The sequence below is a fragment of the Seriola aureovittata genome, chromosome 15, assembly GCF_021018895.1.
Source record: "Seriola aureovittata isolate HTS-2021-v1 ecotype China chromosome 15, ASM2101889v1, whole genome shotgun sequence".
Classification (NCBI taxonomy): Eukaryota; Metazoa; Chordata; class Actinopteri; order Carangiformes; family Carangidae; genus Seriola; species Seriola aureovittata.
Window position 1 is genome coordinate 16,793,599 of NC_079378.1, and position 12,427 is coordinate 16,806,025.

At 41.7% G+C, this 12,427-nt stretch overlaps 1 protein-coding gene across 1 annotated transcript; it reads right to left on the reverse strand.

Annotated features, from left to right (window-relative positions):
• Nucleotides 1–531: 531 nt before the first annotated feature.
• Nucleotides 532–12,131, reverse strand: si:ch211-284e13.4 (insulin receptor substrate 1-B). The gene is made up of 3 exons (XM_056396872.1): nt 11,777–12,131; nt 7,158–10,301; nt 532–3,900 (listed from the first exon to the last, which is right to left on the reverse strand). The coding sequence occupies exons 1-3, from the start codon at nt 12,123–12,125 to the stop codon at nt 3,893–3,895; spliced, it is 3,501 nt and encodes a 1,166-aa protein (XP_056252847.1). The 5' UTR covers nt 12,126–12,131; the 3' UTR covers nt 532–3,892.
• Between the last annotated feature and the right edge of the window lie 296 nt (nt 12,132–12,427).

Below are 12,427 nucleotides of genomic sequence, written 5' to 3' on the forward strand. Positions count from 1 at the left end.
GAATCCACGCTAGATAATCTACCTCCAAATAATAAGAGCAACACACAAGCGTTTTAATACTGTTTTAGCCCAGATAAGCAGTCAGGCACCAGTACTGGCTGCCCAGAGGGGTTGATGTTTGTTTTGGGCTTCAAAATATACTGCAAACTGCTAGTAAATTAGCGCACGTTTAATTTTCTGTCTAATACTGAGTAAGATCATGTATCATCAGTGGGCAACTTGCTTTATATCGAAGACATTGGCAACTGTATTCATTTCTTCTTGGTCTGAAAACGGGGGAACATTAGGAATTCATTAAAAATATGATTTGACATTAAAGTCTATACTCTGTGGAATCTTAATGTATGTTTATTTTTTCCTGCAAGCTATTGGCTGCACAGTGTCCATGAATAATTGGCTTCGTATGGAGGATGGCATCTCCAACACACCATCAGCTTACTGAACGAGTGGCTGGTTGGAAGCAGGCAAGAGTCAAAAAAATGGTCAAAGGGCCTGAAAAGGATACGTCCCAGAGTGTGAAACTACTGAGTGAAAGAGAAAGAGATGGGTTTTTTTTTTTCTTTCTTTTTTGTCCTTTGCTTTTTTTTTTTTTTTTTTTTTCTTTTTGTTGTTGGCCGAACCTCAGCTCGATGAAGCCAAACAGAAGAGTGAGGGAGTGCTTACATTGTGGCTGAAGTGTTAGGCACTGCAAAAAATAATGAGATTTTTTTTTCATGTTTCTGATAAACAGAGTAAGGCAATTTGATTATGGTTGACTGATAGCAATATAAGATTCTGGTCTGTCTTCTGTAAAGTTCAACATATGCACAATTTAGACTCAGGAGAGAAACAACACTTTTTTTTTTTTTTCCATTTTAACAACCCATTTTCAGATTACCTGTGTAAAAACAGCTACAATCAAAAAGGAGGCACTTTATAAAAGAGTATATAGATATCTAGGCTATATATTAATCATTATATGTATACTGTATATCTTATATACCATTGTAATGTGTCACTTTATATTAGAATTGTGTTAACTGTTATGCAAATGAGGAAAACAAACTACAGTATGTACTATAGTTTCTGTCCTACTTGTATACTATAGTATATACTATAGTATAATATACAGTTATAATAGAAAAGCAGTTGCCAAAAAAGTATTTACACTTTGACTTTTCTCACATATTTTGTGCTACACAGTGCTTCAAAATGCATTAATACGAGATCTTATTTAGCCTTAATCAACTCAAAGTGCTAAATCATATTATTTTACTAGATGGAAAGGCAATGGCAGACAGTCATATGAAGTTTAAAATTTTAAATAAAAAAATAACATTGTTTATTATCTAGTCTTGTTTGTATCCTCTCATCTTACTAAATTTGTGTGACTTCATATTTGGGCTGCAGATTGTCAGAAAATTATTAGAGGGGGTCAAAGATGGCTGAGAGTTTTTAAGTTTTTTTTTTTTTTTTTTTACTTTTTCTCATCATTCATTGTTCCTCTGTGAAATTTATTGTATATTTTTTTATATGACAGTCAAAAATATGATTTTAATTTCAGTATTTAATGCTGCGCTCTTTGGAACAGCTGTCTCCAACATGCCTGGCCATGTGACTCAGGCATCATGGAACTGATCTCAACAGTCATCTGTCAGTCTCATCTGACATATGATATATATTATTCAGTTGAGTCCGGGGGTGGGAGCTCAAGTCGATCTGGAAAAGAGCAAGCGAGCGAACGAGCTGCTGCATGTTCGATGGTTCACTCATGTAACAACCATTTGCTTAGCAGCTCTTTGTTCAAAAATAAAGTGGCTGGAAAATTCACCATTTTGCTATGTTTGCCATATATTACAATATTATTATATATACAGTGGAGTCCAAAGGTCTGAGACCACTTTACCATTCACCCCATTGTATATTTCATTATTATTATGAATTTAAATATACTCCCTAAGCTGTGTAAGAATACTTTCTCTTTAAACTGCATTATTCAGCTTCCTTAACTAACAAGTCTGTTAATGGGTCCCCTCAGCTCATCTCAGTGAGGACATTTACGTACAATCTAATTATTGCCCATACTGCTGTTTTTGAAGCCAATGTAATTAAGCTGTTTACATGTACAGCATTAGAATGCTGTTACTTTGTCGATGTTTATGTAATGTTATACAAATCTATGCATCTGGTTTTTCTATGTGGCTCTACATGACATCAACCATTGCCTTAAATGCTGTCATGTTGCATGAAAGCTGCAGCTTCCATGTGACTTTTCCTGTGGCATTTTAGCTGCAACACATATAAACCATATGACATGTCATTTTTTGTTTTTTAGAGTTAGTTTTGAAATGTCAGGTTTGAAATGTCAGTGTTTATGTAATTATGGTCACTTGTATTTTGAGATAAGCATTACTCCATTTTGTTAGATTTTATAATGTAACTGGAGAAATCATTTTGAAACAAGGGCAGAATACGCACTGTGAGTTTGTTTACCAGGTAGACAGATGATCATTTAACTTTCTCATCAAACCTTGATCACCACGTAGTGCATAACTGAATACACGAAAAATCCTAACATACAACTTAGATGCATTGACTGGACTTTCTTACTGCCACCGTTTGAAAATCAGCCATGTGACATGACAGAACATGTTTAGTTTATGCATAATCAAAGCTGGGGCTGTATAAACACATGTGAGTGCACATCTGGAGCTTTAGGGATAAAACTTAATTCTGTGTGAAAAGCAGAAAGCACAGAATTAGAGTGCAGCTATTGATTGAAAGGATAAAAAAAAAAAAAAGAAGCAATTTTTCCCGTCGCTCAGCTACAACTCTGTGCAGAAGTTCAACAATGTGAATAAGAAGACGTAATCGTATGATGTCCTATTTAATAAAGTTTACACTTCTATGGATTTCACAAATATTGCATCAGCTGTGTGGGATTTTCCCCAGCCATTTTCCTACTGCCTGAAAAATGGACAGGAACCTATATCTCCATTTCATTTGTATAATTGCCAATTCCACAAACTGTACTTAAGTATACCTCAGAAATTAAGTACATTTTGAAGTCCTTCAGTAGCATAAGAAAAGTGGTCAAGAAGTATAAAGGCTCTTTTGGGCAACTGTACATAATAAATCAAATATGTTTACAGTGACAGCATGTGTGGGGGTATGAAACCTCGGCCAAGGCAGTATTTCCCTCTTATTTTGAGTCAAAGTGACAACTGATGAGCATTTAACTTAGAACACAGACAAAGGATGATGTTGCTGCATGGCAATACAAAAGAGCTGAGATTGTGTCAACATGCCATGTTGAGCCTTGAGTTACAATACGTCAGTAAACTATAGCACTATTCACATGTGCAAATGTGTTTTAAATCAACATACACAGATGGATATTTTTGCCATTTGTGTGATTTCCTGAACGCCTTGTTGATCTATGAGCTTGCCTGGATGACTGTTGCCTGTTAGTCAGCTGTGATAAAATTAAGTGAAGACTTTGACAGGATGTGCTGGAGCCACCATGATCAGCATAATGGCCACCTGAGAACTCACAGAAATTGTCATCCTTTATCCATATTAAGTTAAATGATGATCAAACGTCATTTTTATCCAAAACAAGGCAAAAAAAATGAAACCTTTTCCTTACCCTGTGTCTGTGCGTTTGTTTGTGTGTGTGTGTGTGTGTGTGTGTGTGTGTGTGTGTGTGTGTGTGTGTGTGTGTGTGTGTACGTTTGTCTGTTTGGCACACATTTGGCTGACAGAAAACCGCAGACGGATGGGGATGTGTTTTCCATGGTTTCAGTGTCCAGCTCTGTTATGGCAACAGATCGGGCCACCGACCGTCCCCTCACAGACTGAGTGTGGATCAGTCACACCAGCGTCACACTCAGACCCAAGATGAGGACGAAGATCAACAATCTGGATAAAAAAAGAAAAGGAATTTAAATCATACATTTTACACACAAATGTTTTTTACTGTTTAAAATAATTTGTTTGTTAAGTGTTTGTTTTGACATGTTCCAGAAGGCAAGTCGGTTTAGAATAGATTATATATTCTCCAAAGCGTATTGCTTTTGTTTAATCTGGAGCTCCTGCCGGCTGCTTGGGTAAATATCACATGCTACATGATATCTCTCTTAAAGGATTTTCTCATTCCAGTCTCACGCACACTGTTGTAGATGTCAATATTATGTGTCTTGTCTTATCGCTTCCAGGGATTTTAAACGTTATTCTTTTTAATGAACCTCCTCAATAACACAAAGAGCAACTCTAATTCTGATCATGTCAGCAAAATAAAGTCAGTGGCAGCAAGCAAACATCAGAGTATGAATAATCATCAGCCTGCAACTACAAAGACTTTATTTTGTCTGTGGTCTACTGAGGAGAAGAATTACCTTATAAAATAACTTTATTAAAGAATAACCTCTCTAAGCAAAGCTAGGCCACAAATAGTGTCTGCTTCAGACAACAGTGCTGATAAATCAACCTGTGGTCTGGGTATCTCTGAGCCAGTCTAACCACTTGCTCCATCCACTCTCAGTGTCAAATGATTGTCTGCAGCCTCAGCATTCGCCTTGTTTACACTGCTGTGTAAAATGCTAGTCTGTGTGGTTGAAATTCTCTGCACTTTGGAGGCATTTTGCTAGTGCTGAATTGTACTGTTATACTGACAGGTGTTTTCTATTACCCCCCCCCCCCTCCATTTATATCATTGAGGATAGAATAAATAACAGATACACTGTACTCTCTGTATGTTACAATACAGTTCACCAGCGCCACGAACTACAACCTCCAAAATGATGAATCGACACCTCTTTAACACAGCTTCAGCAAAAACTGATTATAACCTTCATGAAAAAGGATTCATTGCACAACTGTTGTATTAAACTACATTAGTTTTAGCTGAATGTGTAGAGGTCCACCTACTCTTTGTCAACTTGTTTTTTTTTGTGCACATATTCATCATTACAATTTCATACTGTTTTAAAGAAAGATAATCATTGCAGGCTGTCAGTTCATATTCACTTAGTGTATGAAGTTATCCAGAGCATGTACAGTGTTGTTCACTAATAACTACTCATATCAGTGTAAGTGGATCAAGTAATGACTATTTACTGTTTACAAACATTGGATACCCTGGAAAATGTAAGGTACATCATTGAATTGAGATTTTACATTCGTGAAAATGCTGCAATTAAAACATCGGGCAACCATACACATTTTAATCTAATTCTGATATTTTAATAAAACTTGAATTTGAACATCTAATTACAATGTCATTTAAACAGCTGGAGTAATGTGATATTCACAAAATTATTTGAGTGTTGATTGAGCATTTGAGAACCAACCCTGTTTATTTGTTGTCGGTTTTTTAAACTGAAGTACAGCCCCCATCATCCCTATATCCAGCCTTCATATATTGAGTACCATCATTAGAATATGGCTGCAGTTAATGAAAGCTGGATAAACACTGTAGCTTATAGGAGGAGAGGCAAATTCAATATTAATCGCAGTGTGAAAAATCACATGAAAAAGCAATTTACCGAATATTAACACAGGCTTCTTTTCCTTGCTATGCACGTTAAATGCATAAATAAACTATCCCCAATTGAAATAATTAGTCAATTATTATGATTATACATGTACACATAGAGACGGAATAACATTAGATAAATCAATCATGCAAATGTTGTAGCTGCTCCGAATAAATAAGTTGCATAAGTTGTTTGTTCCATTTAGTCCCCTGATTAATATTTATATTTACCTGTATTTACATTTTAACATACTGCCTTGCATAGCTTTTATTACTTGACATGTAAAAGTGATGAATCTCTTATGTACTCTGATGTACATCCCTCAAAATGTGCTTCAACCACCAACATTAACCATTAAATAATTGTCATCTGTGCAATATGAGGGAAACCTCAGAGCTGCCATGTTAAATCCTGCAGCCGATAGCACGCCCACACATAAACATAAACACCTGGCCCGTATTCTGCCCCCTCTACCTCCATTTATGTGGAATGGCTCATTACCAGCAGACAAATCAATTGACTTTGCTCTCTGAACACCCACTTGTGATAATAAGAGACTCTACAGACAACCCACAGCCTGGAAACTCAGTGCTGCCCACCAGCTTGAAGCAAAGGTACACATCAGTAAAGGATGAAAGGGGAAGGAGTGACTAAGACCCAGACATGAGTTTTGTCTGTGGATTATTCACATCACATAAAAAGCTTACATCCAGCTAGACAAATATTATCAGGAATTAACTTTTCTTTTCACCTATTTTCAATGATTTCTCTCACTTATCAAAGTTAATGACAATTAGAGCCGCAACTAATGATTATTTTCATTATCAGTTAGTCTAACAATCATTTTCTTAATCCAAAAATATTGAAAAATTCAATTTTATAGTACAGTGATGTCTTCAAATCCCTTGTGACCATCAGTCCAAAAACCAAAGGTACAAGTATTACTATTGTATATTTAATGAAGGAAGGCAGCAAATCATCGCATTTAAAAAGCTAAGACCAAAGAGATGTTTGGCTTTTATTACATGAAAAATGAATGAAACAATTAATTGATTATTAAATTTGTTTCAGATTGAGTAATTGATTAATTAAATAAAAATCAATTCCGTTAAGTTTGTTATCCTAACTATTTTCAATGGGTTATGGAAAATCAAACGATCAGTTAATCAAGCTTGTTCCACTGAATGAGGGCGGCACTTGAATCCTATCTGGTTGTCAACAAATGGGTGTTTTCCTCCCAATATAACCTTCGCATTTTTCCTATCAGAAACAATTATTTCGTAAATTATAACAATTACAATAAATATTTTTAATGATGTAATTATTGTATTAATTGCTATGTTGATCAATCTTAAGTCGCCTCAAAGACCACCTCCCTTGTGTGCTGTCGTAACCAGAGTATTTTTTAGTTGTGAGGCCAGAACTTACACCAATGACCTCAGTGTCTACAAGAACAACCACTGAAGGTGCCACTACAGACCCTGCACCCTTATGCAAGATGTCTCAGTCTATAATATCATAAAAAGAACGTATGGAGCCTCATCTGTAGAATAGCTGAACATTTTCTAAACACAAAATTTACCTCAGATGTTAAACAGATATTTTAAGATGAGATGGGTTTAAACTCCCAGTAGCACTTACCTTGACCATCCTTTCTACTGTTCTGGTGTGCTCTCAGTTCTTCTGACTTATAGAAATCAATACTGGCATAAGTGTTGAGGCTGGAGCCAGCACTGCTACCCATAGCGTTTCCTCCGATGTTGTAGGTGGCAGATGTACGCTCCACTCCAGCTTGAGGGGTCTCCTTAATGGCCAAGTCAAGGTCAATATAGTTAAGGCCTTGTTCAGCAGATGAGGTGGAGGCTTGTGGTGGAGGTGTGGCAGACAAACTAGCTGCCTGCCCATTCTCCCACAGTGAGCAGTCCAAACCATGCCGATGGCTCGCTGCCTGGCTGCCCTCTGGGAAGAGGGAGGTAGAAGAGGGTGGGTGGCGTGGTAGAGAGGGAGGAGAGTTAAATGTCTCTGAGCGGTGGCTCCGCCGTCCTTGTGGGTCACCTCGGACCAGTCTGCTGCTCCGCTCAGGAGACTGGAAAGACTTGACTGGGGAAAAACCCAAACCTGTCTCCTGCTCGATAGACGAGGGCTGACCAGAGTGGATGGCAGATCTTGCTGAAATGCTGGGCTCTGAACCTTTGCTGTCTGTAAATGGAGTAGGGGCATCTATCGGCATTGCTGCCATCTTTACTTTTGTTCTGTACCCGGCGTTGCCCTCTGCTGCTAGAGGAGAGGATGTGCCATGTTCGTGTCGGGCCTTGGGGGCAACAGCTGGTGGGCCCTGTGGGGTGCTGAATGTGGACCTAACAGAAGTCAGGGTTGTTGAGGACTTCCCTAATTCCATGCTGACGTATTCGGCAGAGGTGGATAGCGGTGCAGAGAAGCTGCGGGGGAGGTTAGCAGGATTATCGTGGCAAAGGAGCGGTTGATTCAAGGGCCGGAGGGTTCCGTGGATCACAGGTTGTCCGCGTTCAGACCCAGCGCGTCGTCCTCCCTCATACTTATTGTCTTCTTTGAACACAATACTGACATACTCACCAACGTTTTGAGACACCGATGGCGGCAGATTCTCCTTAACTCTGGGTAGGGTGTTTGCTTTAGTAATGTCTGAAGACACACTGAGGGGACGACCCCTCCTTTGTTGCTTTGGGCTCTTACTACTTGACCCACGTTTTTGATGGTGACGTCCATCTTTTGTGCACGTTCCCGCACTCTTGTACTCTGCTCCAGTCCTTAATAAACTTAACCCTCTCCCCGCTGATATAGACTTGTCTTCCAGGCTTTCACTGCTGGCTGAGCTGGAGGAGAAGGAAGACGAAGACATGGAGAGTTGGCAGCCTCCTGCAGAGCCCACTGCAATTTTGTTTCTCTTGCTGTATCCCACTCCCCCTCCCCTTCCAGCACTATCATGCCCACTGCTGTCCTTTTTTCCTTCCCCTTTGTTTAAGTCCTCCTCAAAGCGAGTATAGAGAGTATGTTGATAAGCTCGTGGCAGGGAGAAATAAGAATTGAACATTTTTGGTTGCAGCTGGTGCTGCTCGGGGTGGGAGGGTGGTGTGCTGCAGGCAGAGCGGCTGCTGACAGGTGAGATGTTCATGTAGTCACTGGCAGCCCGGCTCTCCATGCTGGCCCTGCTATCCCACATACCCAGTCCATGCAGGTCTGTGGAGCTGCTGCTATTGGGAGACATGACCATGTAGCCCTCTGAGCTGGGCTGCTGGATGTGCTGAGGAGGGGACACACTGTTGTTGGGGGTCATGGCCATATACTCATCATCTGCCCCCGGTTTAGCACTGGCGTCAGACATACCTATTGAGAGAGAAAGTGTAACAGGAGGAGACGTCACTCCAGGCAGCATTGACATATAGCCACTATCCACAGCTTGTCCTGCTTCCACTTCTCCCCTGCCTTTGTCAGCCCTCTTCCTATTTTCCACTACTACATCAGGCTGCCCACCCCCAACTGCCAGACCATGGTGCAAATCAGCTCTCTCTCTGTTAGCACTCTGTGACATGATGGCATATTCTTCATCATCTTCATCATCTTCATCTTTTCTCTGTGGAGTCAGTCGTTCATGGGCCGCCAAAGGCAGGGATGCCCTCTTACTTAGTAGTCTGCGTTCTGCCTCAGATTCCCGACTGGATGAGCGCCGCAGAATCCGTCGGCCTTTGGAGCGATGATGGGAACCAAGGAGTCCCTCTCTCTGTCCCATGACTAAATAACTGGAGGAGCCTTCTCCGTGTACATGATGTCCAGACAGACTGGGCACAAGCAGAGAGTGCTCCCCGGGACTGGAACCATACTCATCTGAAGAGCCGTAGTCACTCGGTGAACCTGAAACAGAAACTCTCTGAGAAACACGAGGGTAGGAGCAGATTGTCATGCCTCCAACTGCTGCCCCCACTAGGCCACACTCTGAGCCATGACCAGAACTGGAGGACAGACTCGGCGCAGGGGAGGGAGCTGGGTTAGGCGTGTAACGTGCAAGGCTGAGGGTAATCTTAGCGGGGGTTGGGGCCCTGGTGGGTTTGGGCCTCAGTGTTGGTGTAGTTGAGCAGGATCCATTAAGACTTGGACTGGAGCTTGCCCATGTCCCTTTGGCACTTGCTGCGCCTTCCTCCGACCTGGCCCCAATGCTGGCTGTTCGCGCCCTCGGAAACCCGTGGCGTGATGTAGGTGAAGTACTCGTGCTGCTGCCTCCTGTTCCAGGGGTCTCTGTGCGGGCTCGCCTGGAGAAGCCCACCTGGCTTGGTGGCAGATTTGGATGATGACGACGGCTCGGGACACTGATGGGGTTTGAAGCAGTGCCACCTCCACATGACGTTCCCACAGACTGAGATTTACTGCGCTGACGGAACTCCTCGCTCAGGGCCTTCATGGCCTCCAGCAGGGTCTCGTGCATGTTCTGAGCTACTACAGAGTCATCAACCTGCATCCAGAACTCTCCAGGGCCGGTAATTGCTGAGCGACCCACCTCAATGAAAAAAAAATTCTCTGAATGGCCACACCTGCGGACATTCATCAGCTGCAACACCACAGCAGCCACATCAGAGTTGAGTTTGACAAAGTTGACTGTCTTGTCAGTTAGGCACAACCGGTAGATGCCCACTAAGTTCCTGGCATGTCCAAGACCTTTAGGCCAAACCTTGACCTGCCACACTTCCTTGAAGGTTGGAACAGGAGACGGAGAGCTACACTCTCCACTACTGCCATAGTCTTCAGGAGTTTTACCTAGGAAAACAATAAAGAATAAATAAATAAAAACAATTAAAGCACTGGATGACATAATACATACATTAGAAAATGAAAACTAAAAAACAAAACAAAACATATAACCTGTTGAAACATTGATCAAAGCCAAAATGACTAACTAGTCAAAGTGAGACTAATAAGTAATACTTTGTTTCCTTATCAATATTAAATTGATACATACAATGATAGCTGCTGTGACTGCCAAGCAGCTGTGCTGCAGCTAATTCATCACCATCACTTTTAAGCTACAGCTCTATAATTAATTAAGTCTTTGGAGGTATGGAATACATCTACTGAAAGGCACCATGCTTGATTGTGAAACAATGCAGCATTTCAGTTCAGTGCCAATCATATGACGAATTACAGAATTATAATTTTTTTTCCTGCCACAGTCACTGAAATCTTCACAGAACAACTGACAACTATGGTGGTTTGAGTCCACCCTCAATGTAATTTATTAAAGATGATCTCCACGGGAACCACTACAACCTACTGTATATGTTAATGTGTTTCAATCTCCATTTCAACGCCCCTGTGCACATTATTGGATACACTAAAATTAGATTAAATTAAGAACAGCGTTTTATTGTGGCTGTCCCTGAGAAATAATCTCAACAAAATGGGGGTCTGCACTCTAATGTGTATCTATTTAGAGGTCCTCAACATGACAACATTAGAGCTGGGCAAGCCCATCAATCTCAACTAACTGAAAGGCAAAGCATAACAGGGAGGGTGGGTGGTGGTGTTCAGCTACAGCATAAGGATAACAACGCAAACACGAGGATACCCAACAGAAACACATTTTCCAGTGAGAGCGCACTGACGATGCCATCTCCTCCCTACCAGCAGCACCGTCTAACAGAAATGTAGGTTAGGCGAACGGCAGTCAGAGCTGTGCAGAAAAACAAAAACACAGGCTCCAGCGGAGTGCACCACGATAGGCTACTACTATATGATGCATCCCTTGGATGGTTGCTATATGCCCACTGCGCCATGCAAAAATACACCGTCGTATGAAACGGTCTGCATTTTAGTCTGAAAGGGATCATCTGAATATTATTACATGTAGATGCTATTTGATGCATCAAATTACATTTTGCAGACAGAAAATGATCCGCAGATTAGAACTGTATTAAACCAACGCTTATTGAGATTGTGCTGCACAAACACAGCACATGCCGCCCATAGTGTTGGTCTCCCCCGTTCATCGGATCCACCTGCCTCATGGTGAAAAACACACCGACCGAATTGTATTAATAAGACCAATAAATTCACATTATATGACCAAACTACACGTACTGTAAAAAATATTCAAACAATTCGAGCCAGTGACATGCAATGAACAATCACGAATGGCCGCGCCAAATAGTGTATGGAGAACAAACAGCCTACGGCAGGATAGGCCTGATGCAGAGACAGACAGTAGAAATCACATAACACTTTTCATATCTTACAGTTGCACTGAAGATCCAGCATTGCTTGGTACCACTCGTTCTGGACCTCCTCGCTGTCTGCAGCGATGGCAAAGCTCTCGCTGCGGGTATAAAGGACTATCATGTGCTTGTTCTTGGAATCTGCCCGCTTGTTGATGTTGAAGCAAGTCTCCAGGTTCAGGACTTTTTTGGGCACAGGTGATTTACTGCGGAATTTCTTCTCGTTCTCATAATACTCAAGTCGAGCAGGACCATGCTCCGAGGCCGCCCTCAGCACGAAGAATCGCCGGTGCATTGATTTATGCTTGCGGAGATAACCGCTTTTCTGTACATCTTCATAGTTCTGCGGCTCGGCTGCTTGGTTCTCCATGGCCAAGGCAGGGCGATAAAAAATTATAAGCCGATAATCTCAGGGAAAAAATCGAAGTCCATGTGTACTCCTCATCAATCCACAGCAACTACATCCCTCGTCCTCCCTGTGTCCACATTTAAGTGTCCAGCAAGTGTGCGAAGGCTCAGGATGGGAGAATCGGCCAAACCATGTTTTTGATCTGGTATCATACTGTGAATCCAGCCGCTGCAGGAGGATCCGCGCACCGAGCGCGCACAGCGGCCACCGCTGCTCGTCCTGCACCCGAGCCCGGTCCTGCCCTACCAAGTCCAACCACGGTG